Source organism: Lemur catta, chromosome 2, assembly GCF_020740605.2.
Source record: "Lemur catta isolate mLemCat1 chromosome 2, mLemCat1.pri, whole genome shotgun sequence".
Taxonomy (NCBI): Eukaryota; Metazoa; Chordata; class Mammalia; order Primates; family Lemuridae; genus Lemur; species Lemur catta.
In genome coordinates this window covers 2,626,490-2,651,855 of record NC_059129.1, presented here as the reverse complement: position 1 = coordinate 2,651,855, position 25,366 = coordinate 2,626,490, and the positions used below count along the sequence as shown (strand labels likewise).

General features: G+C 54.8%; 2 protein-coding genes and 1 pseudogene across 4 annotated transcripts in view; 2 read left to right on the top strand and 1 right to left on the bottom strand.

Moving 5' to 3' along the window:
• The first annotated feature begins 4,320 nt into the window (after positions 1 to 4,320).
• LOC123632311 lies at positions 4,321 to 4,608 on the top strand (annotated as a pseudogene).
• Positions 4,609 to 6,463: 1,855 nt separating this feature from the next.
• On the top strand, positions 6,464 to 8,038 carry C2H16orf90 (chromosome 2 C16orf90 homolog). Its single transcript, XM_045542432.1, has 3 exons — positions 6,464 to 6,479; positions 7,007 to 7,360; positions 7,881 to 8,038. The coding sequence occupies exons 1-3, from the start codon at positions 6,464 to 6,466 to the stop codon at positions 8,036 to 8,038; spliced, it is 528 nt and encodes a 175-aa protein (XP_045398388.1).
• A 3,247-nt stretch (positions 8,039 to 11,285) lies between these two features.
• NAA60 (N-alpha-acetyltransferase 60, NatF catalytic subunit) overlaps positions 11,286 to 25,366 on the bottom strand; it is a 28,275-nt gene continuing 14,194 nt past the window's right edge. For 2 of the 3 annotated variants that reach the window (XM_045542430.1, XM_045542429.1), the window contains exons 2-7: positions 18,094 to 18,209; positions 16,588 to 16,717; positions 15,955 to 16,051; positions 15,006 to 15,240; positions 13,486 to 13,929; positions 11,286 to 12,746 (exon numbers count right to left, since the gene is read on the bottom strand). In XM_045542430.1, coding sequence (XP_045398386.1) covers positions 13,773 to 13,929; positions 15,006 to 15,240; positions 15,955 to 16,051; positions 16,588 to 16,717; positions 18,094 to 18,203 — 729 coding nt within the window. In that variant the 5' untranslated portion in view covers positions 18,204 to 18,209 and the 3' untranslated portion in view covers positions 11,286 to 12,746; positions 13,486 to 13,772. The remainder of the gene's footprint in view (positions 12,747 to 13,485; positions 13,930 to 15,005; positions 15,241 to 15,954; positions 16,052 to 16,587; positions 16,718 to 18,093; positions 18,210 to 25,366) is intronic. The other variant, XM_045542431.1, reaches the window with a different exon arrangement.

Sequence of the window (25,366 nt, the reverse complement as noted above, 5' to 3'; positions counted from 1 at the left end):
CCCGCGGCGTGCAGGGCACGAGACTCCGGCCGAGGAGAGACCAGGGAGGACCAGGCCTGCCTTCCGCGCACGCGCAGCTGGCTCGGACTGCAGGACAGTCGAAGTCGGGCGGGAGCCTCGCGCGCAGGCGCCGCCCTGGCGCCCCGGCCTCGTCCGTCGGGGGGTCGGGAGTTCGGGTCCCTGCGTCTGGCTGCGGGAGGGCAGCACGGCGGAGGACCCACCCAGCACGTGGCCGGGGTCTGCCCGGGGATTAGCCGGGAGCCCTGCCTGACAGGCTACCCCATGAGGGAGGGAAAGGAGGAGACAGAGAAGGGCTGGAGGTGGTGGCGAAATGAGCCCAGCATGGCAGGGTGGGCAGATGTTCCTTTGGCCGCTACCCACATAAAGGCCGGTTTACTGAGACAGCAGGAGTTACAGCGGAGAAAAAGTTTAATGTCCTATGGCACCAGGCAGGAGATAGGAGTAATTTCTCAAATCCGTCTCCCAGAGAATTTGGGGGCGAGTATTTTTAAAGGTGATTTGGAGAATAAAGGGCTAGGGAATTGGGTCTGCTGATTGGCTGGGGATGAACTCAGGGTTGGGAAGCAGAAATTGTCTTCTCGGTAAACAGGAGTTCCTGGGTAGGGGGCAGCAGGACTTGTTGGATCATTTCATTGACATCAGTTGATCCTCAACCCCCGCCCCCAACCCCAATGCAGAGTCTGGAATTTATCTCAAAGATAAGTCATAGGTTTTACAATAGCGATGTTATCTATAGAAGTGGTTGGAGAAGTCACAAATCTTGCATTTGTCAAGAATATGTGACTCTTATGCAGTAAGCAGTTACGGCAGTAGGGAAGGTAGGGAACAATGGCTGGTTAACTTTTAATTATATACCTCTACAGAAATCATTCTTTTATCATTATTCCTGTCTTATGGGCTTACATTATTTTTATAGTTGTTTCACAGATAGGAAGGCTGATCTGCCAGCAGACGCCCTCTACCGTTTCCTTGGTGGTATTGGCTAAGTAGTAGACGCTTACATAGGTGGCACTTAGGAGTCCTCAAATAGCTCCACACATGCGTGGTCAGTCCAACAAAGGTGACAGCACTTAGCGGAGAAATCCACATGCAAATAAATGAGCCTCCGTTCTTGCCTGGCACTATATACAAAAATCAATTAAAAATGGTTCAGAAACCTAAACCTAAAACCTAAAACTAAATTTTCTCAAGGAAATTTGCAGGAAAACCTCTGTGACTGGATGAGGCAAGAATTCTTAGGTATACCAAAAGCACAATCCCTAAAAAAGTTCTTTTGGGATGCGCCAGACTTCATCAAAATAGAAAACTTCTGCCCTTCAAAGGGAACTATTAAAAAGCAAAATTTCAACAAATTGAGTTTAATGATTGAATTAGCATTTATTAGGCTCTGATGAATGGGGCAGCATCAGTAGGGCACGGCAGAACAGTGGGTTTTTGTAAAGTACCTTTAGCAGGAACAAGGAAACAACATGGTGCAAAAAACCATTGGTTAACATCAGTTTATTTCGGGTTACTTTCCTTGTATGGGTTAAGGCAGAGGGGACTTCCTGATCATGCTGGCTTGTTACTGAAAGTTCACCACTTGACCCTGAGCTCACATCAGAAGAACAAGGACAAGTGGTTTGAGGAGAAAGAGAAGTTTATTAATCTGCTGGCAAATGAGGTTGGCAGATTCCAGTCTTAAAGTACCAACGTCCTGTTTCTGAGCAGAAATACACTTTTTAAAGGGGATGGTTTTGAGTAATCCCATCTTCAGCTAAAACCATCTTGTGACCTCCAATTAATCCCATCTTTGGTTAAGACAATCTCATGACCTCTGCCTGGACAATTCCCTTGAGCCATTTCCTGTGGCACAAAGAACAAAGGACATCCCCTGCCCCTCCTGACCACTGGCCTGAGGTGGGGATGTAAGTTTTAGTCAAAAAGGGTGAGAGGGTTCTGAAGAGACAGAAAATATTTTTATCCCCTTTTCAGGCCATTTTCTCTGTTACATATTCCCCACTGTCAATTTTACCCTTCCACATCTATGGGAGGAGGGGTTATCAAGCTACTTCCTGCTGAATTGGGGCAATGCTTTAGGTGGAAGGTACAGATTATCAGGTGAAAAAGGGCACAGGCAAGAACAACAACCAGGAGGACGGACAAAGTGAAAGGGACTCACACCTTGCTCACAATGTGTGATGCAGGGCTGAGTTAGAAAAGAAACATGGGATCTCTGAATGCAGAGCTATTAGTTGTACCCTGCAGGTGATATGAGAGATCAGCTTCTGCAAATTCAGAAATCACATACAGAAATACTTGTACCAATCAAGGTTTAGGATAACACAGTCAGAAGCAAGAAAGATCAACAGAAGAGGCAATAGCCCTGGGAAATCCATCACCCCAACATTTTCTTGTGCCCCCACCTTGGAAATTCCTTCCTTCTGGCCCTCCCTGCCATTCCCCCATCCCCAAGCAACCATTGTTCTGCTTTCTGTCACTATAGATTTGCCTATTTCTACAGTTTCTTGTGAACGAATGATGCTATATCATGGTCCTTTTTGTCAGGCAACCTTCACTCAGCATCACTGAGATTCATCCATACCGTAGTGTGTTTTAATAATTTGTTCCTCTTATTGTTGAATAGTATATCCATTGTATGGACATATCACAGTTTATTTACCTATCACCTGTTTTTGGGCATTTTCAGGTGTGGGCTATTATAAATAGAGTTGGTATGAATAACCATGTAGAAATCATTGTGTGGACACATGCTTCCTTTTCTCTTCTTTTCTCTTGAATGCCAAAGAATGGCATGTCAGAGTCATGAGGCAAAGTGAATGTTTAATGTTTTTTTTAAAAATAACTTTTAATTTTAGAATACCTTTAGATTTACAAAGAAGTTGCAAAGATAGTATAGAGAATTCCCTATACTGCATCTATCCTCCCCTTCACACTATTATTAACATCTTACATGAATACATTTGTCACAACTAATGAACTAATATGGATACATTATACTCAGCTAAAGTCCATTTTTAGTGGACTTCTTACCTAATGTCCTCTTTGTATTCCAGGATTCTATTCAGGACCCTGCATTACATTTAGTTGTTAGATCTCTTTAGGTTCCTCTGGACTGTGACAGTTTCTTTCTCTTTCGTAGACAGAGTCTCACTCCATTGTCCTGAGCAGAGTGCCTTGGCATCAGCCTAGCTCACTGCAAACTCATACTCCTGGGCTCAAGTGATCCTTCTGCCTCAGCCTCCCGAGTAGCTGGAACTACAGGCGCATGCCACAAAGCCCAGCTGGCTTTTTTGTATTTTTAGTAGAGACGGGGTCTCGCTCTTGCTCAGGCTGGTCTCGAACTCCTGAGCTCAAGCAATCCTCCTACCTTGGCCTCCCAGAATGCTAAGATTATAGGAGTGAGCCACTGCACTCATCCTATTTTTTTCTTTTTATGTCATATCTAAGACTCTTGCCAAATCCCTACATTTTCTTCTAAAGATTTTATAGTTTTAGCTCTTACATTTAGGTCTTTGATCTATTCTGAGTTAATTTTTGTGCAGGGTGTGAGGTAGGGGGTCCAACTTCATTCTTTTGCATGTGGCTATCCCATTGTCCTAGCACCATTTGTTGCAGAGACTATTCTTTCTTATACTGAATGGTCTTGGCACCCTTGTGAAAATCAACTGACCACAAATGTATGGGTTTATTTCTGGGCTCTCTATTCTACTCCAATAGTCTAGATGTCTCTCCTTATGCCAGTTCCACATGGTTTTCTTTTTTCTTTCTTTCTTTCTTTCTCCTTCCTTCCTTCCTTCCTCCCTCCCTCCCTTCCTTCCTCTTTCTTTCTTTTCTTTTTTCTTTTTTTTGAGACAGAGTCTCACTCTGTTGCCCAGGCTAGAGTGCCGTGGCATCAGCCTAGCTCACAGCCACCTCAAACTCCTGGGCTCAAGCGATCCTTCTGCCTCAGCTTCCCAAGTAGCTGAGACTACAGGCATGCGCCACCATGCCTGGCTAATTTTTTCTATATATTTTTAGTTGTTTGGCTAATGTCTTTCTATTTTTAGTAGAGACGGGGGTCTCGCTCTTGCTCAGGCTGGTCTTGAACTCCTGAGGTCAAACGATCCGGCTGCGTGCCTCACACTGTTTTGATTACTGTAGACTGCAGTAAGTTGTGAAATCTTACTGGGAGTCCTCAAACTTTGTTTTCCTTTTTCAAAGTTGTGGTTGGGTTTTCACTGCAATCATCTGCAAGAGGCTGGTCTTTTGGGGCGCCTGGAGTGAGGGTTCTCGATCCTGGCCTCAGAGATTATTAAAATGAATCTTCAGAAGCAAACCCCTAGTGACTTCTTAAAGCAAATCATCTGATGGCCAGTTGTGGTCAAATTAAATTCTGGGGTGGCACCTGTTAATAAAGGTCTTAAAATAATTTTTAAAAATTCTGGAGTGGATTATCGATGGGTCCTGGCTTGTCTGGATGGCTACATGAGTGTAGCCCTGGAGCAGACCGAATATGTAAATGGACAAGTGAGGCATAAACGTGGGGATGCATTTATCCAAGGAAACAACGTGTTGTATGTAAGTACAGAGAAGAGAAGGATGTGAAGACACCAAGTGAGCAATACTTTTCATCGTTGGATATATTTTTATGAAATTTTTTTATAATTTTTTGGTTCTTTCATGATATACTTTGTCCTGTTTTTATAATAATTGGCAATTTTCATTGACTTATGAGTAAGATAAATGTATAAAATTGTGGATTTGTGTTCTTTCACATTTAAGTCTCAGTCATTTTCATTTACCTTTGTGTCAGTGTACAGAATGCTAAAAAAAAATTTTTTTAAAAGACAAAGATTGTTGTGGTTATTTGGGCTGCCTTCTAATTACACATGAATTTTGGAATCAGCTTTTCCATTTCTGCCTGTGATGGTTAATTTTATGTGTCAACTTGACTGGGATGCCCAGATAGCTGGTAAAACTTTATTTCTGAGTGTGTCTGTGAGAGTGTTTTGAGAAGAGATTAGCACTTGAGTTGGTAGACCGAGTAGAGAAGATTTCCCTCACCAATGTGGGTGGGCATTACCTAATTGGGGGCCTGATTATAATAAAAAGACAGACAAATTCACTCTCTCTTCTTAAGCTGGGACATCCTTCTTCTCCTGTCATTGGACATTGCAGCTCATGGTTCTTGGGCCTTTGGACTAACACGAGCCGTCACCGTCACCAGTTCTCAAGCCTGCAGGTTCAGACTGAATTACACCATTGGCTTTTCTTGTTCTCTAGCTTGCAGATGGCAGATTGTGGAACTTCTTGGCCCCCATAATCATGTGAGCCAATTCCCCTAATAAATCTTTTCTTATCTAAAGAGATTTATTTATCCCCTAATAAATCTTCTCTGTGTAAGTATCTATCTACCTGTCTATCCTATTGATCTGTTTCTCTGGGGAGCTTGAATATGCTGCCTAAAGGCCATTTTGGCTTTGCTAAGGACTGCATCGAGCACCTTGGGGAGTATCACCATCTTAACAATGTTAAGTCTTCAATCCATGAACATGGGATGTTTTTCTACTTATTTAAGTCTTCTTTAGAGTCTATCAACAATGTTTGGTAGTATTCAGAGTTAACTCTTGTACCTCCTTGGTTAAATTTATTCCTGCTTTATTCTTTTTTGTTCTTTGCTAGTGTCTAGACATACAGCTAACTTTTGTGTGTTGATATTATATTCTGAGATGTTTCTGAATTTTATTAGCTGTAATAAAGCTCTACTGGGTTATTAGCTCTACTAGGTTTTTATTTTTTCCTTTTGAGTGTGGATTCCTTAGTTTTTTTCTATATATAAGATCATGTCATCTGCGATTAGAGAAAATTGAATGTTTACTGTTTTAAGAAACTGCCAAACTGCCTTCCAAAGTGGTAGTACCATTTTACAATCCCACCAGTGTGTATGGGAATTCCAGTTCCTCCACATTCTTATAACAGTTGGTGTGACCCACACAATCCGTGGTAACTGACTTACGGGAAAATGAAGAGTTAGAAAAGTTAAGTTACTTGCCCAGTTACTCTGAATTGCTTCTTCAGCATATTCAAAGCACTGACGCAGGTCTCAGCAGATCTGTGTCCCTAAACACTCATCACCCACACGTGAGGAAGCTGACCCTGAGAGATCACCCTAGAGACTGACTCCCAGCCAGAGCTCAGTCTGTTTCCTGTGGCCTAGCCCAAGCCAGAGGGACCAGTGCTTCCTTCCCCTGGGGTTCTGTTGCCTTCTTGTGCCCTCCTCCTGCTCTGCCCCTGCCCTGGGCATCATCCTCCCCCAAACTAGAAGGCCGAGGGTCTTCCCTGTGACGTCATAAGAGCCAGTTGCCATGGGAGACCTGCAGACTCACCCCCTAGGCAGGGGAGAGCAGGGCCCTGCTGCAAGCGAGGGCTGGCCGCTCCTCCCCCACCACGCTGGCCCTCCATGGAAGCCTTGGTCTGTGCATTCTCTGAGCTGCGCATAAGAGAAGGTGCCGGGCTGTGGGGAGGAGTGGCAGGAGAAGAGATGTCCTCCTGTCCCTATCTGGGCCCCAAAGCCACTGGGGTGGCCTCAGGGACATGTATGCTTGGGAGAGGGGAGTGGTCACTGAACCAGACCATGTGAGCTTGGTCACTTCCTCCTGAACCCACTGTGCAATTTCTCTCCTGGGACCAGGGTACCCTTTCTAGGGCAGAGGACACAACAGGGCGGAATAAAGTGCTCTAAGTCCTAAAAGGGATCTTGGTACCGAGGTCTCAGGCCTCACAGACCTCCCTGCTGGTTGGGAGAGGGAAGAGGAGCAGTGTGTTGGGCATAGGCAGTGAGAAGGGAAGGGACTGCGCCCACTTGACAGACAGCTAAGCCGAGGCTGGGCAGACTGGGGGTGGAGCCCCCCATGTGAGCTGGTCTCAGAGGCATGTGACTGCATTCTCCTGTCACAGCTGCTGTGGCCCGCTGGCCACCACCCTCCTGCTCTCCCCTCTGCAGATGCAGTGAGCTGGGCCCACGGACACCCCAGCCACCCTGACACTCCACTCAACATCTATGAGGGGGGGCTGGGGGCCCAGCAGCAGCAGTGCCCCAGTGCCCAGGGAAGCAGGCCCAAGAACTTCCGGCTGCGCCACCTCCGGGGCCTGGCTCTCTACCTGCCAGGCCACATGCAGCCTGCCGGCCAGTGTGAGAGCCACTGGCTGGGCCAGCTCATGGCAGGGGGCTGCCTGCCACAGCCTGAGGGCATAGCCTGGCCCCTGGACCTGCCACAGGGGACTCTGGGCCCAGTTAACAGCCACTGCTCAGCCCTTCTGGAAGCCCGACTGCCCAGGGACAGCCTGGGAAACACAGGTGAGCTCTGTTGAGGCAGGTCTGACACAGAGGGGGAGACTCCAGGGACTCAGATTGACGTTTCTCCCCTCCCAAGCCTCATACAGAGGGAGCCTGGTGGAGACTATCGGCCAGGACCCCCCCACCATGACGTCACGCCCCAGGAGGCCAAGATCCTAACGAATCTGCTCCCACCCTGTGCCATCGGGGGGAAGGGGCTGTGAGGCAGACGGGAGGCTCTGGGACAGAGTTCTGGGTTCCTGTCCCAGCTCTGCACTTGATGCAGGACCTTGGACAACTCTCTCCCTCACTGGGCCTCAGTTTCCCCACTTGAAAAATGAGAGGTTCAGGTTAGTTGAGGGTCCTTCCAGCTTGAACCATTCACTTCCCTCCTCCTATTCCCTCCCCTGAGGGTTTTAAGGAAGAATTACTGCCCCTCCCTTTCTGTTCTTAAGGCAGTCAGGGTCTGGGGACCCTAGGGGTGCTGCCAGCCTCCCCTCCAGCCTCCCCCCCGTGACTCCTTTCTTTCCTCTTTCCTCAGCTTCCAGCTCCAGCATGGACCCAGCCAAGGGTGCCCCCTCCCAGCCCGGTCCCCCCGAGGGCTTGGGGCTCAGGCCCAAGAGGTCCTGGGGGGCCTCGGAGGAGGCCACATGTCCCTTGTGCAAGAGAACCCGCTCTGGGGCCCTGGAGAGGCTGTAGGGATCCCGAGTGCCCGGCGTGGGGACAGGAGGGGAAGGATGGCCAAGGAGGCAGATCCAAATCAGAAGGGCTCAGCCCCCAGCAGCGGCCCCTGCACACTGAGATGGCCCAGGCAGCCGTGCGGCACCAGAGCCTGGGCCAGCTTGGGGAAATATGAGAGGGGTGGGAGGAGGAGGTCCCGAGGGGGGACAGAAGAAATACAAGCATGGCCGTGCCCTTGCAGCCCGCTCAAACTCAAGTCAGCCACTTGCACCTGGGAGGCCGGGCTGAGCGGAGAATCGGGTTCCTGAGAGGCCTGGGAGCCCTTAGGTCTCAATAAAAGCCAAGGCCTGCACATTCTTGTCTGTCTGTCTGCCGTCAGGCCGATTCAGTCAGAGGAACAGCCCGTGTGGCTCCCAGGGCTGTGTCTGTGGCGCGCCCACCCTCGGCTGGGGGCACGAGGCAGCCCAAATGCAGCGCACGGCCACCCAGGCGGAGGGGCAGAGGACAAAGGAAGGCCAGGGACGAGGGAGGGACTGGGGAAGGCCAGCCGGTTCAGGGAGGAGAGCAGCCCAGGCAGAAATGTCGGCCTGGACCCCAGGCTGCCCCTCTCTGAGGGCATGGGTGAGGTCACTGCTCCGTGGCCCCTCCAGGCAGGACAAGCACAGCCCTTCTCCTCCCTGCTGGCCTGGCTCCAGGCCCCCAGGCGTGGGCTTCCTCTGCTCCACGGTGTCTCAGCCTCAGCTGCTGACATCTGGGAACAGGTTAGTCTCTGCGGTGGGGACAGTCCCACCACAGCATCCCTGGGCATGACCCACAAGATGCCAGTACTGCTCTCCTCCCAGTTGTGACAACCCAGTGTCTCCAGACCTTGTTCGGTGTCCCCTGGGGGGCACAATCCCTCCTCTTGAAAACCCTCACTCTACAGTACTGGGCCTCGGTCCTGGGGGAGAGGATGGGGACAGCGGGCTTGCCTCAGTACCCCCTGCCAGTCCGCTGACTTCCCATCCAGGCACTAGGGCTGAGCACTGCCCCTCCCCCGGGCTCCGCCAGAACACATAATGGTGCCAGGACAGCTGACCCCTTCCTCTCCCCTGTACCCTGGCTCCACCCTGGACATCTAGGTCCCTGGGACAGCAGATTCTGGGGACTTCAGTCCTTGGGAGGTTTTTAGATTCTTCTAAGTATGTGGGTGTGGCCCTGGGTGGTGGGAGCCTGAGGCTGAAGCAGTCCCCAGGTGAGAGCAGGTATTTGGACGCTACCCCCAAGAGCAGCTGTGTTGGGACAGGTGTGGGAAGGATGCAGACAGCCAGCTGTCCACCCATGAGTCACCCGGGGCGAGGGCAGCTGCCTTCTCTCCCACAACACTCTCCCACAGACGTGGAAGCCAGGTGGACCTGAGGGACCACTACTCAGGACAGACATTAGGGAGGCTGCCGAGGGAACACAAAGGGATACCTGCCCCAGCCACCAGCTGAGGACGCTGGGCAGAAGTGAGACCATCCAGAAGCTGGCAATACAAGGTCCTTGAAGACCATCAGGGGCCCAATCCACTCACTTTTGAATGAAGAGCTGAGGCTCAGAGAGGAGAAGAGATCGCCCCGGGGTCCAGAAGTTAGGATGTCCGGGCTGTGGTCAGTGGCCACCCTGGTGATCCCTGATGAGCCATGCATGCACATGTCCTGGTATTGCGGCCCTTGGAAGTTCCCTTCCCTTGTTGACTGGGGGCTGGCTCTGAGTCTTGCTTTCATAGTAGAATGTGGTGGAAGTGACATGGCGTCTCTTGCGCAGGAAGGAGGCCTGGCAGCTTCCAAGGAGGCCAGTGGCCACGTAAGTAGACTGTCCTGAGCCTGCTGCACAGTGGGAACTACCTAGCCCAGGGAAGAAGCGAGGCTCACACCACAGCCACGGCTGCACTCTGTGAGCAAGGCCATCTCGGACATAGACCCCCCAGCCCTGCTGGCCTGCCCCGGCCGATGCTGCCAGGAGTGGGCTGGGAGCTGAGCGATCAGGAGTCTTGGTCCTTGGGGAGACTGTGTCCTAGAAGTATGAAGGCCCTTTGTGTGGACTGCTCAGAGGTCCCCAGACCCCCACCCCTGCAGGAGATCCTTGGGTGGTGTGTGCAGGCATGGAGCAGACTTGGCTCCCTTCAGGGCTGGTCTGCGGCCTGTGTGAGCGTCCTGCTTCTCCTGGGTCACGTACCCAGGGCCCGTACTTTCTGCCCCACAGCAGGGCTGGGAGCCTGTGCTGGCCCAGCTCTGCGGTCCAGGGGATGATTTAGCAAGGGGCAGGCCTGGAGCATTGGCCGCCCTGCCCAACCCCACTGAAGCAGGGAGGCTGAGGGCTGGGGAGGTCACGGCTGCCTTCAGAGCAGGGCTCAGCTTGAATCCTACCTGGGCAAGCTGACACTTGGTCACACAATTCACCAAAGGCCCCAAGGAGTCAGCCCTTAATTGGGAAGTTGACCCACCGTGAAAGGACACTATCTTTTCCTGCGGTAACCAAGGCCTTCTCCCCAGCAGACACTGCTGTGGGCCATGCTCCACTGGTTCACGTGGTTTCATGTGCCCTGGGGCCTCGACATGGTGCCGCTGTGTCCAGATTCCTGACTTCCTGGGCGCCAGCCCCACCCTGACTCCGCTTTGCAGGTGTCCCAGATCCTGTCCCTGGGAGGGCCCTAGGGAGCAGTACGTTCCGGGCTGCCCGCCGAGGTCAGAGGCGGGAACAGTGTAAACAGAGCGGCACACGCAGGCTTTGGAGGGGGCCTGACCTGGGCTGGATGCTTGGGCCACCGTCCACAAACCCTGTGCAACTCCTAGGCCTCCGGAGCCAGTTCTCATGTGTCCTCCTCCCCGCAGGGTGGCCGGTTTCAACACCAGGCTGGCGGAGGCACCTGACCCCATGCTTGGCGGGCACCCTTCCGCGGAGAGGGCACTGGCCAGGACCCCTGCCTACGCGGCCGAGTCGCCCTCGGAGCCTTCTCTGAGCCAGGACAGAGCCCTCAGGGGGAGCCACAGAGCTCTCGAGGTCCAGAGCCAGAGACACACCCAGACAGACAGGCAGCTGCTGAGGACCCCTTGATTTAAAAAAAAAAAAGGAACACAGTTCCCTTCCCCAGGTCCACATTGTTGGGGTTAATGACATGACACAATCAGCCCATGTAGCTGGAAGCCATCCTTGGGAACTTGCCAGTGACAGCAGCCCCCTGCCCCAGCACTGCTGCTGGAGCCTGAGTCCACAGGGCAAGGCCCCAAGTGCAGCCAGCTGATGCTGGAACAGGATGTGACCAATGAAGGTCTATTTATTTGTAATGAGACAAAACACTACAATCGTTCAACACTGGGCTGGACACTGCAGTGACTTGGGGACAAGAGGAAGGGAAGGGAAGGGCAGGGCAAGGCCTCTGAGCTCGGTTATACATGTCCAAGGCAGAACCTTCCAGAAGACTCTTCCCTTACCCCATGAGGCAGAAATAAAAATCACATGATCACCGTTGATTCAGAGTGGAGAGCACACCCAGCGGCCTCAGCAGGCAGCCGACATCAGCAGAGGTTCATGGCAGTCAGCTGGACATGGCCCTCCCACTGGCCAGCACTGTCGACGGAGGGGACGCTTTCCTGCCCAGGGTGTGCCTGTACCTTGAGGACCCTGTCCCCCTGCTGTGAGGCCAGGAGGCCCTGGGCTGGCCCCCGCATCCTCAGACCTCCAGGCTGGCAAACTCTGGGGGAGCGAAGGACTCGGGTCACTGAGGCTCCATCTGCCCAGGCCGTTCCCCCTTCCTCCTCCTCCTCCGGCTGGCACAGTGGGTCGCCGCTAGGACCCTCTGCCATAGCTCTTGTGACACTGCAGCTACACTGGGTGGGGCTGCCCTCCACCCCCAGCTGCTCTGGTGGGCAGGGCAGGCAGCAAGCAGCTTCCAGGGGGATGCAGGGTGGAGGGAATGCTAGAAGCGTGTGATGCACGTCTGCTGCAAGCACACTTCACGGCACTGACACGGCTCCTCTGCTCTCAGATGCTGAGAGCCCCCAAGGCCGGGCCCCATGAGACCCACAGCAGCCTAGAAGCCCGATGTTGAGCTCAGCGTCCTCCTGCCTCTGGCCAGGCCTTGCAGCTGCAGCTCATGAAGGATGAGTGAGGTGGGGAGAGGACCCCAGAGCCTCGGCGGCACCTGTCCCTCAGCCGAGCTCCCAGCAGCAGGTCAGCCAAATGGAGCATTCCATGATCCAGCGGGAAGAGCCACCTCCCCAAGGCAGCAGGAACTGTCCAGCAGGAGGCGCTGAGGAGGCGGAACTGTCCCATCGTCTGACCGCCTGTGCCAGGGAGCTGAGCCCCAGAGCACCTCCTCCACTGTGCCCACCCCTCGCCAGCCCCTCATGGAGGGGCAGGGCCACCCCCCACCCTCCAGGCTTCATTGGGCTGGCTCTGGAGGGGGGCCTGGCATTCCCTTTATTGCGCCCCCTTGTTCTGAGGCTCCTGTGTCCTTAGGGTCAAGTATGTCCACAATACTTGCGTTCCTCCCTCGCAGGAGAAGTTCCCTCTGGCTCTGCAGGAAGGAGCTGAAGGGACGGGCCGTGGAGCGGGGGCAGCCGGCGAGGGAGGCCCCTTCCTAGTGACCACAGCCACACCCCAGCCCCCATGGGGATGGTGCGTGCGCGCGGAGGCAGGACCAGGGTGCCAGGAGGAGGTGGAGGGCAGAGGTTTCCAGAAGCAGGAAGGAGAGCCGGAGAGCCTGTGAGAAAGAGAAGGGTGGGGCAGGGTGAAGTTGGGGCAGACATGCTCTCCCCCGGCCCGTGGGCCACAGCTGGCCTGGGTGACCCTGAAGCCCGAGTCCTCCTCCAGGCCCACGGGCTCCCCTCAGTCCCAGCACAAATAAAGGCACTGACGGTGCCAAACTCAGGGTGCAGCCCAGGTGGCCATGGTGCCCGCTGTGTGAGCTTGGCCAAGTCACCAAATCGTCTGGGCCGCGCTGATACACAAGAAGGTGGGCTCTGGAGTCCCCCTGACCCTGTCCAGCTCTGATGTTCTGAGGCCTGGGAGAGACCTGCTCCCTGGGGCACTCGCGGTGACCAGAAGTGGCTGTGTCTGAGCAGAGCCCTCACACACAAGCTGACCACCAAGCGAAGGAAGCTGACACGGAGCTTCCGCTTGAGAAAGCCGCGTGGAGAGGAGACGGCGGTGCTGCTGGTGTTAGAGCCACGTCTAGGGAGACGCGGGAAGCACACCCCAGACACAGGTGCACCGGGCACCTCTCACAATGGGAACCTGAGCAACTGGGGGACGGAGATAGGAGGGGCTCGATCTTCTTGTACCTTCAATTTCTGAACCATGAGATTTGTGGTATTTTAACAAAAAACAGCAGTTCCAAAAGTGAACAGCTTTTTGGCCATAGGCTCAAAGTGTCTCTGGCCACCTGTTTTCCTTCATGAAGTTTCTGAGTTGGTCAGAAACTACCCAGCTTTCCAACCCACCTGCTTGGGAGGCGCCTGTCTAGGGCCTTGTTTCTGTGGTCGGAAGCGCCAGGCTCCCACGCTCTGCGTCTATGCTGCGCACCTGTCGAGACGGGGCGCGCCTTGGGCGAGCCCACAACGCTTTGCTCCCGAGCCCACGTAGCACCGGGCCTGCAGCTGGGCAGACCAAGGGGCCCGGCAGGTGGCTGCCAGCTCCTCCGCGGAGGACAGCAGGGGTCAGATGTATGGGACGGCGGGCTCTGCAGGGTGCTGAGGGATGGGGCCTGGTGGAGGCTGCCCGGCTGGCATCACATGGTCCGGCTGTACTCGATGCCACCCTTGGTGGAGATGCTCGACCATGGCAGGAAGCTGCAGAGCAGGCTGTGGGCCTGGCGGTAGACCCTGTGCGGGATGGAGCAGGGGCTCAGGCTGGCCAGTGCAGAGCCCAGGTGCTGAATGTAGTCTGTGCGGCTCCGTTAAGGAAGACTCTCGCCAGCCCTCACCTGCCTGTGCTCTCGGGGCACACTGTCGGCTGGGGCACAGGACTCTGCAGAGGACAGGCCACCGAGGCGGGCCGAGAGCCCACTAAGCCTCGGCACAGTACTGGCGAGGCTAATTAGGCGGAGGGGCCTCCACTGCACAAAATCATCAAGGGTGGGGCCTGGGAACAGGAGGGCCCCCTGGGGAGGCCTCAGGCACGCAGACCCAATAACGGATGGACAGGGGGCAGGGGAGGGGCCTGGCAGAGGAGCAAGTATTTCTGGCTTTTTCCAGACTCTCAATCCTCAGGGCAGCAGAAGGGACAGAGCCGTGTCCCTACAACAAGGGTCAACAGTGCTGACCCCCAGATGCCCACGGGGCCTGCCTGTATGTGAGCTAGGAGGCCTATGAGGTTTGGGGTCACCTCTCTCTTTCCTGTTTATTTCCATACGAAATGAATAAATCCTAAATTCACTCATTTGAAAACATACACACGACAGCATGTTTTTTTGGCCATACTCTCTGCGACCGTTATGAAGTCTCCTGGCCTCCCTCCTACCTGTCAGGGGCCAGAGTTAAGGAGGAGGGAACAGAGGAGGGCACCCCTTTGGTCACACACCAAAAAGGAAGGTTAGAGCCCAATTGTTCAAAACCACTAAAAACTCTTTCACCTCATTCGTCTGTCTTCCCCTCTGCTGGCACGGAGGCTCCGCGAGGGCAGGGACTTTGTTCTGCACACTGCTGAGCTCTAGCACGCTAGGACAGGAGGCTCTCCGTCCGCATTCACTGAATGAACAGATGGATGGATGGCGGATCCTGGGACAAGAGGAGGCCTCGTGCCAGGCTGAGGCCTGAGGAGCGCTGGGTGCCAAGGAGCACCTGCTCTCCGCGAGTGCACAACCAGGTCCACCCGCGGCACGGCCTGCTCGGGGAAAGGAGTATCCACATGCTTGGCCACCTGAGCATCATGTGAAGATGACCACAGATCCAACTAGCTCACTGCCTCTGCCACCCTTACAGCTGGGAAGCCACAGCTCCCCACCCAGAGAAGGAAAGGATATAAGATCGTCCAGGGAGGGTGGCCGCCGTTGATGTAGAGGACGTAGGTGAAGCCATCTTTGAGGACCCCTCGGATGGAATAGTAATAGGGGAGGTAGTGATGCTGTTTGAAGTCTCTGTTCTCGTAGAAGTTTATTGCTGTATTGTTGGTGGTGAGGACATGCAGGTAAATGGCTTTGCAGTGGTCCTGGGCGGTGGTTGATATGTGATCCTTTAAACTTTCAAGTAAGAGGGAACCTTGGGGAGAAGAGGCGAAGGTTACGCAGGCCAGGCAGGAGAAAGGAAGGACGATGTGGGTGAGAACGGCATCCTTCCAGGAGTCTCCTGAGGGTCCTGCCCTCTGCATCAGAAAGCAGCCTCCTGCCACCACCCGCGGCAAAGCCCCGAGAATCTCACCGCCAGGTGGAGTGTGTTGGCCGCAGCCCTCCTGCCGGTGGGACCCTCAGTGAACTCCCGTCCAGACAACAAAAAGGGTAAATGAGCCCAGGAGAACATGGAATAGTCAGGCCTGGGCTAAAAATTAAGACTCTGCCACTCACTGGCTGTGTGGCTGAGTGGGACAGGAAATTGATGACAAGGGCACTAACTGGTGGCGAGTACTGCTTCTTAATCTATGTTTACATTTTCTGCTCTGAACCAAGAATGCCAGCCGACAGACACGAGCTGCGTGCATGGTGGCAGGAGGGGTGAGGGCCCACTCCCTCAGGAGTGCGTCCTGGGAGCTGCTGCTCTGATCGGGGCAGACAGGCGTGGCACATGCAGGAAGAGGATGGCTGAAGGTGAGCAGACACAGGGGCCGCGGAGGGAGGGCAAAGGTCTGACCCAAGATGGGGGTGGGGATGAAGGAAGAGACTGAGGGACATTCATGGGCCAGAGCTGTCAGGACGAGGGCAGGGGCCGGGCTGGGTGGGTGGGGGTGTGTGCCAAACCCCGAGCTCCGCCGCCCCTTACCTATGCCGTGCTTCCTGAATTCCTTCACCACTCCCAGACTCAGAATGTACGCAACTTGGGTGTCGACGGAGAAGCTGGAGGCTAGAATGTCTCCATCCTAGAGGAAAAGCGGGAGATAAAGTCAGGTCAACGCTCAAGGCACACAGGCTCACTGCAGAGCACAGCCCCGGCGGTCTACGTGCCGACTTCTCGGCCACTACCCTGGAGGGACACGAGTGGGAACCAGGAGACGATGCAGAGTCACCCCCACTTCCCTATGGAGGTTCCCAAACCTCTGAATGAAACCTAGCATTCACTTCCACAAACCAAAGCAGTATTAGCAGTTCCTGTGACACTGCCACCAACACACCTCACGGACATTTTCGCATTACATTACAACGGTGCGTATTCTCAACGTGTCATCTATGCTCATCCCTGTTTCGGAATGAGTGAGCCTTGTTCCTTAGCATGTGAATAAAGGCACAAGTGTTACGACATCAATGACACACAGAAAGGGACCAGCTGGGGATGAGTCTCACTCGCCACTCCGGACTGCCCAGGTCACGCGCTCCTCAGACAAAAGGCCGGGCGCAGGCAGCGCGACTCCATCGTAAGCCCCCTCAGCCCTGTCCGGTGACAGCCACACACACGTACCTCTTTATGTATCTTGGTCCTGTTTTTAATTTCAGCTACTATCATTCCCACGATGGCGCCTCTGTAGGTTGCGGCAAGGGAAAAGAACTTCTTGTTGGATGTGATATCACGATACCATGAGTCTGGGTACCTGAGAGAGAGAACACACTCAGGTGAAGCTGACAAAGGTCATGTCCAACTAACATTGGGCTTTCGGACATCAGAACCATGGGGAGCTCCAGGCTGCTTCTGCCCCCTGCCCTGGGGCTGGTAAGGAGTCCGTCCATCGCTTCCTCTCTACCCGTCACGGCTTCTTCTTAAAGCAGTGATATGTTCAGACAGGACTGGGAACTTCTGATGGGAAAATCATTTTACCAGACATAAAATATGAGAGAGGGGCAGAAAAAACTCCAATGAACTTGACTCCATGAGAGCAATTCACACAGGGTCAGCGGAACGTGGTCTATTCTCAGCCAGCTGAGGTAAGGGCCCTTGGAAGCCCACGGACGCTGGGATGCGCTGCCATGGGAATTCCGTGAGACTTTTTGATGCTGAAGACTAGGGAGTGGTGAGAAGGAGCCAGGTTCATAGGTGAGAGGCTGGACGGGGAGGGACCCGCCCTCGGGGGCAATGTGTGGCCAGGGCTGCCCACCAAGAACAAGGCCAAGACCCCCCGAGGGGAGCAGGGGAGAGACACCTGGTGCCAGGACCTAGGCCGCAGTCCCCGACAGGCAAACCAGCCACAGCCCCAGAGAGATGGGCAGAGCCAGCAGCACTTGGGGTTTGACAGGTGTGTGGGTTTCGTTTGCCACCTCACAGTCCAGCGCGATGACAGTTCACGCCACTGTCTCGGGAACTCAAGGCCTCACGCACACGAGGAGAGGCCACCAGGGGCATCTCAGGAGGCACAGGAGTCTTTGGCCCAGGGGGCCACACCCAGCAGAGCCTTATTTATGAACTTACTGGTGCTGCTGCGTTGCTGGGTTAGCTTCCCACAGTAGGACTGCGGGGCTGAAGAAGTTTTTTAACTTATAAAGCCCCTGCCGGTGCCGTCCCCAGCAGGCTGTGACAGTTCACACTTCTACTGAGAAGAAGTGCCCGCCCCCAGCGTTCCTGCCAACAGCACACAAACAGCAAGTCTGAGGAAATACTCCTGGAAATACTGGTGGTTGGCAGGATCTTTCTTTTCTTTTCTTTTTCTGTTTTTGCAGGGCAGGGCCTCCCTATAATGCAGTTTTCTAAGTTATAAATAGCATGGCACTAAATGTCTTTGACACTGAGGTGTCTCAGCAGAGCCCTCTGGGGAGCTCTCACGTGGGGACACGGTGATGCAGAAAGAGCCAGGAGCAGACAGGAGCAGGGGCCTGGGGTCAAAAGCGAGCCGGCTGACTCTGGACCCCCCACTCAGGCTCCTCTGCGCCTGTCCTTGCCTCTGCAGCGCGGCCCCTCCCAGCGTCAGCACCCGCAGATGGCGCGTCTGCCCGGCCCTGCGGTCTGCGGCGGGAACTTGGGTGCGGCCCCACTTACTCGATGGGAAACCAGTCGCCGCACAGGTGCTTCACGGTGTCTATGTCATCGTGGCAGAGGAGGCGCAGGCTGACCTCGCTGAGGGCGCTGGATGGCACCACCTCTGTCATTCACACCTGCAGGGACAGGGAAGTGTCACCTCACACTCACCTTGCGAGGCAGGCGAGGCAGCAGAGCAGAGCATGTCCCCCGGGTGGGGGTGCCTCCTGTCACTGTGCGGAGTTCCGCCCACTCTGCAGATGAGGAGACCGAGGCTCGGGGGGCGGGGTGGGGGCAGGACGGGTACCCAGGCCCCTCACTACTCAGCCCAGCCGAGGGAAGCCCTGCCGCCCAACCATCTCTCCCCTCTTTCCCATCTGGCTGCCCCGGCTCCCCCGTCGCTGGTCTCACAGCTCAGGACAGCAGTTCCTCCACTTCAGAAAGCACAAGGCCCCGGCCAGCCTGACCCTCCCACCCCTGGTCCTGGTGGCTGCCAAAGATGGTGGTGGGCGCTGCAGCCCCCACACCTCGTTCCCCACGGAGTGGCCTGGTGGCCGGCACCAGCGAATGGCTGCATTTGCAGGGGGAAAGGTACCGGCTTTATCACCAGAGGGTGTGCCTGCGTGGGGTGGTCACACCCGATTTCTTCTCCCCTACCCAGCAGGTGAAGACTCATGGGTGAGACTCTGAAGAGACACCAAAGTTCAAATCAGCGGCCATAAGCTGCCACTCAGGAGAGTGTATTCAGTCTGGGTTGGGAGGGAGAAAGGGAGGGAGGGAAGGAAGACAGGAAGGAAGGAGGGAAGGAAAGTTGGGAGGGAGGGAGGGAGGGAAGAAGGTAGGCTGGCCAAGTGTTGGCTCTGAGGAAGGGGAAAACAGAAGCCTTTTTAAAGTTGGAAATTGGTAATCAAAAAGAAACAATCAGGCCGGGCGCGGTGGCTCACACCAGTAATCCAGCACTCTGGGAGGCCGAGGCGGAAGGATTGTTTGAGCTCAGGAGTTCAAGACCAGCCTGAGCAAGAGCGAGACTCCGTCTCTACTAAAAATAGAAAGAAATTAGCCAAACTGAAAAAAAAAAAAATAGAAAAAATTAGCCAGGCATGGTGGTGCATGCCTGTAGTCCTAGCTGCCCAGGAAGCTGAGGCAGGAGGATCGCTTGGGCCCAGGAATTTGAGGTTGCTGTGAGCTAGGATGACGCCACAGCACTCTAGCCCAGGCAAGAGAGTGAGACTCTGTCTCAAAAAAAAAAAAAAAAGAAAGAAACAATCACATATTTACCCTGCCTTTTTAGGAGGAATTGTGTTCATCCCCAAAGGTTGAGAAAAAGTTCCTTTTTTACAGAAGAATGACAGCTAATTAAAAGCGCAAATAATGACAGAATGAGAGTCACCACCTTGGAACCACCAATGGAAATAACCAAGTCAAGCAAGAATCGTGAAAGGCTGTTACCCACCAGGTGGACGTTGCCGGGGAGCAGGTGCAAGGCACGAGAGCCCTTCTGCTCCCCAGGACTCGCTGATTGCCAAGGAAAGGCCTTATCTTTCCATCGTGATCTAGCAGTCACGGGCTTTCCAGTGACAAGCCAAGCCTCTGTGACCTCCAGCTGCCACAGGTGGAAAGTGCCCCAAGCTGTCCAAGGTGCTGCTTCCTCAAGGTTTCTGCACAACTCCCACCACACGGGTGACCCTCCCTCCCCCGAAAACAGGGAAGGATCTGGACACTGAGCCTGGCCTCAGCTCACATAGCCCTCCAGCCTCCTCTGTAAATGGGGGCGGCCAACCCCTCACAAGGTGGTTCTGACAGGCTGATGTCGAGGTGCCAGGACAGTGCCTGGCAGAGAGCAAGTGCCCATTAACACTGGCCACTGGCACCCACAGCCAACACCAGCCCTGTCCAGCCACTTCTAGGGATGTCACCTTGACCCACAACAGGGTCAACGATGACATCTGGGCAGTTTTGCTCTGAGTCTGAACTTGCGTCTTTGCAGCTCCTGGCTCGAGGCCAGGGGTGCCAACGAGTTCAAGCTCATCTTCAGAAAGCTGCTTTCTAGACTTTACCCCCTCGCCCCTCAGCTCTCTGGGCTCTGAATCCAGGCGCTGTTTACCTCAGACACTTTTTTAAAAATAGTCATCTGGCAACACACACTAAGAAACAAAACTAAAGTGACATATGAAGGTGTTAATCTTGTTAGGTATAAGAATCGCACCGTGGTTATGTACAAAAATGTCCACGTTTTCTGCTAAGAGATGCACACTGGATATGCAGGGGCAAAATGACAGAATGTTCCCAAATTTAGTTTAATTTAGCTGGAGCAGAACTGGCAAAATGCTGCTACTAGTTGCATCTGTGTGAAGGGGACACCGCGTGGATGTTGGACAAGGGGACTCATTAAAACAGCCAGGCAAACTTCTAACCCAGAGAGACGGGGCTGCGGACGCAGGCGCGGGTTCCCCAGGTGACTGCATCGAAGGCCGGTGTGGTCCCGCACCAGAGCCTTGGAAAGCGGTTTCCTTTACTGCGGCCACCGCTCGGGCCGCTGGGCATCTCATCGCTGGGAGCGTGTCTCTGGCAAGAGGGGCTGTCGGGTGGGGGGTAGATACCACTTGGGACCAAGCCAGCCAGCCCACAAACCCCACTGGGGTCGTGATCAAAGAGCAACAGGACGCTGGGGGTGCAGTGAGGGGACAGGGCACTGTGTTCGCAGGAGGTGGCTAAGGGCAGGCTCCCTCCCCTTTCTCCTCAGGGCCAAGCAAACTGGCAAACCCTTATCCCAACCTCGCTCTGGGCAGTCAATCATCCCACACCACCCCAGGCAGAGGCAGAGGCCAGTTCCTCACTTCAGCCTTTTCTGAGACGGGGCCACCGCACACGGCTGCCTTCTCCCTGCTGTGAGAACCCACAGCCCTGGGCAGCGCTGAGCCATCCCATCAGCTCTGAGCTGCTTTCTGAGCTCCCACGGGACAGGCTCGCTCTGAACAAGACGCCACTGCTCAGCCCTCGCAGGAGAGCGCAGTTGATGGGCCAGACCAGTGGCAGGGCCAGGGACTGGGGGGCGACGGGTGGACCCTCCTGAGAGCTGGGAGCCACTGGGACACAGGAAGCAGAGGTAGCACGGCCTCTGCAGGGGACTGACTGGAGACTGGGGGTGGGGGAGTTACTTCCTGAGGGGACAAAAATGTCTCGTCTCCTGAATGTGGCAGAGGTGGTTACTTACACACACATGCATGTGTGCATCAAAACTCACTGAACCATACGCTTACAGTGGCTGCATTCCAGGGTATGTATGTACATTGAGCTTCAGTAGCGTTGATTCAAAAAATCTCCATATTGTGGCTTGATAGCAAACAGAGAAGTCTATAATAAATTCGCATCTCTTATGTCTTCGGATTACATATTTCCCTCCTAGTATCCTTGGGACGAGGCTCTTGACCAAAGGGACAGCATTTGCTCCCCCCAGTCGACTTTCAAGAAAAACCCCACGATCTGAGACACACGACTGGATTCGCGCATCTCTACTAAAAGTACTTCGGTGTTTCCAAAGGCCGGTTCTTTAGCCGCCTCGATTTGAAAATAGAAACACACATCTCATTTAACTAAGGGAAAGACGCAGCACATGGCAGGGCCTGATCTGTCCCTGCCCAACTAGCAGATGGCAGAGAAGAGGCAGGTGGCGCGGAGGAGGGAGCATCTGGACCCACATGTGCCATCGCGCTGTGGCCCGCCTGCTTCCCTTTGGAGCTGGGGTTTGTGCTAATCCAGGGGCACAGGTGACCCGAAGGCAGAGCAGGCAGCCCGAGCCCCACCTGAGGTCGATGCTCTCTGCCCACAGCTCTCCTCATCCTGCCCCACATCCGTGCCTAGGGTCACAGCAGGCCTAGGGGAGAGGGAAGGGGCTGGCTGCAGAGGGCCACCCTGGGCCCAGCTGTGGGAGGAGAACTCTCGAGAAAGCAGGGCCTCCGAGCCCCGACCCCCTGAGCAGTTTCATCTCTGGGGTCTGGAGGCCTGAACATCCTCGAGGATTGCTGCTGTCCCCCAGCTGCTTGGACAGGGGCTCTGTGCCCCTGAGAACACCAAGCCAACCCCAAGCACCTCTATGTGACAGGCTGAGGCACACATGGTCTGCTCTGGAGGTGCCACCAAGCTGGGCCTGGCAGTGGGCTTGGACGGGGTGCCTGTGCCATCTGCCAGGGACAGGCCTGGGCCTTTCCACTGGCAGCACCAGGCACCGTGACACAAGGACACCCACTTCCCAGCCCCTCGGAGGTGGTGACAGCTGGTTCCAATGCAAAACCACCTGTATGAGTCACCCCTGGAGTGTGTGTGGGCCTCAAGAAATGGCAGCGCCAAAGCCCCCTCAGATGGCAAAGAATGTTCTAACGGTGCCCACCTCTGAATCCATCCCTGACATGGGACGTGGGACTTGGTCAAAGAACTTTCCAGGCCCAAAGGCAGCCCCGGTGCACAGAGGAGCCAGCGATGACACTGCCTTCCACCATCTGACGGAGGCTCCCCGTCGGGCCACGATGCGCAGCCATGCCCGAGACGTGCTGCTGCCCCAGGTGAGGAAACTGAGGCATAGAAGGATGGAGTGACTAAGGGCTCAGAATGGCCGAGCCCTGGCTCTCCGCTGTACAGCTTCATGTGCCACTTGTGTGAACAAAGCCCTGGTGCTGGCTGGGACCCCTCACATGCCCATCTGGAACCTTCCACTAAGTAGCCATCACAAGCCACCTGTAGGACACAGGGACAAGAATTCTAAGACAGGGATCCATGGGCGAAGCCAGCAGATGCCCCGAGGGGCAGGCGCTCTCTGACTCGAGCCCTCCAAATGGACGGCACCCTGGCCGTGCTGGGGTAGTCCCCAGGCCACCTTTGGTATATTTTCCTAAAAAGGCCCAGGACACAACTCTATTACAACAAGCAGAGCCACACATTGTACAGGTGAGTGCAAAGTTCACGTGAATTTTTAAATTAGAACACGAAGCTTCAAAGATTGGCACCTGGGGTGAGAATTCTTCCCTGGATGTCCTGGGCCTGCATCCCCAGCCCTCCCCTCCCCAGCCCTCCGCCTTTAGGACGTGGGCGAGAAGCCGCTGGCAGAGGGAAGGCACCAGATCCGCCAGGGCCCAACGAAGGGGCCGCTCTTGCCTCACCACACACCCCTCCCTCCCCTCCTTCCCCCAACCTCACCTTCCTTTTGTGCTGCGATGACCTCTGTGGCCACTGCACTGAGGGCCACTTTCCCTGAGGGCTCGTGGTGACTGGAAGGGGCTGGTGTCGGACGGCCCAGTGTGCCCACGTGCCCAGCCCACAGGGGACACGGGATGAAACTGGAGAGATGGCCACTGAGACAACCCCAACAGCTACAGGTGCATTTGCTGTCCCCCTGCCACTCCCAAGTGCTGGGGAATTCAGAATCTGGGGGACACGGGATGGACTGTGTTCATTTCCAGGGGGCTTTCCCAGCACCCCCACGATGCCCACCGGGCACTTCACTCGCATCCTGCTAAGAGAGCTGGAAGTGACCCTATTCCTAGAGATCCTTCTCTTTTGCAGACTCTGCCCGGACACCACAAGCCCACAGGGCCTCCCCCTTCCTCAAAAGTGCTGCTTCTAGTCACCACGCAAGCCACACTTAACTGGGAAAAACCAGCCCGTTCTCTTGATGGCTTGACAGGTGCTCTGGCGTCCACCCTCAACCTCAGGGAGCAGCCCTCACACCACCCTGCCCTCCCTCCCCCTGTGCTCTGCAGGCTGTGTCCCCAACCTGCTCACAGACCCTGCAGGGGTCTCAGTCACTGGGACAGCTCTCCCACCACATGCTTCTCATCTGGGACACGAAGGAGATGACATGAGATGGCCGCTTCGAAAAGGCCACCCCAGTCCCCAAGCCCCTTCCTCCTCGGCCCAGCACCTCCTCCTCTGACATCTGCAGTCTTCTCTTCCGCACAGCACAAGCTCCCCCGACGGGCTGTCACACCTGAGAGCACCCTCTCTTGGGCAGGCCTCCCTGCCGCCTCCTTTCCTGGCCACACAGCACTTGCTGCCACCTTCCTGCTTTACTCCTGTGCTCCCAACACTCGTCCCCGACGCAGCCCCTCTGCTCCGGCACCGCAGCTGCTCTCTCCCGAGGTGGCAGCCGCCCAGACTCTGTGCCGCTCACATCTCAGCCAATCCCTTTCTCAGACCCTGGTGCCCTTCTTCCTATGACAAAGCACCACCCAATCCTTCCCCTGCGCACACCCACTGGCTTCTCCTTAAGCAAAGCACCCATGAAGGTTAACGCACACTGGCCCATGCCACAAGAATTAAAGACCATGGGGCCCCTTGATAATGTGAAATTCTTCAGACACAATTTTTTACTGGCTTGAAAAATCCAACACCAGTGAACTCCACACTCTGGCCTTTAGGGTGGCAGAGGGAGAAAAGGAAAAACACACTAAGGACAAGATACAGGCCACTGTCTTGCCCATCAGTGAAATGGGCTCAAGGGCTGAAAGTGCCAGCGTGGGCAGCAGTGGGCACCACTACAGCCGGTTTGTTCAAATGGGCAGGTGCTCGCGGGTGAGCAGCTGTCCCCACAGCAGGCTGGGCATCTGCCACTATCAGCGAAGCAGGAAAGTGAATCATTGACAGAGTGACAAGAAACAAACACCCACCACTCTATTTCCACACAGCCTCCCTCTAGAAACTGTGCACGCGGGAGCCCACAGAGTGGTCACAGACAACTCGAGACGCAGCATCTCTTCACACATAGGCGAGTTGGGCCCCAAGGTCCCGTCTGCGTGAAACTCCAGGACTGGCGATCAGAGCGCGGCTGGGGAGAGGGGAGGGGCAGTGGCAACGTGTGGCTTCCGCTCACTTAATTCCTGGATTTGGCTGCGTGTTAATCAGACCTCAATTAAAAACCGCAATACGTGGTGTCTGGTCCCAGGTCCAGGTTCAGGCTTCCCTTTAGGCCGAACGTTCTATCAGCTCCTACATTCCATTCTGAGAATGATTTTAGTCATTAATTTATCAAAACTGTATTGGAAATTCAGGCCCTGCTCCAGGCACTGGGCTCACAGCGATGAGCAGAGTCAGAAATCTGCTTTGTTAGTGGAATTCCATGGCGAAGAAGGCCTCTTCCAAAAAGAAAGAAGTTTGTGAAAATGATCCTGTAGCACTCCCAAGAATGCCAAGAGAATGATGGAACTACGGTTGCAGCAACATTTTTCAGAAAATAATCCTTTTCGGCACCTAAGGGAAAATTACCCACCTACTACTTTATAAAATGAAATTGCTTTCTTCTGAT

Excerpts from the sequence above, each read along its gene's own strand:
- C2H16orf90 (XM_045542432.1), top strand. Across the intron at positions 7,361-7,880 it reads GGACAGCCTGGGAAACACAG|CTTCCAGCTCCAGCATGGAC; the intron begins GTGAGCTCTGTT and ends CTCTTTCCTCAG.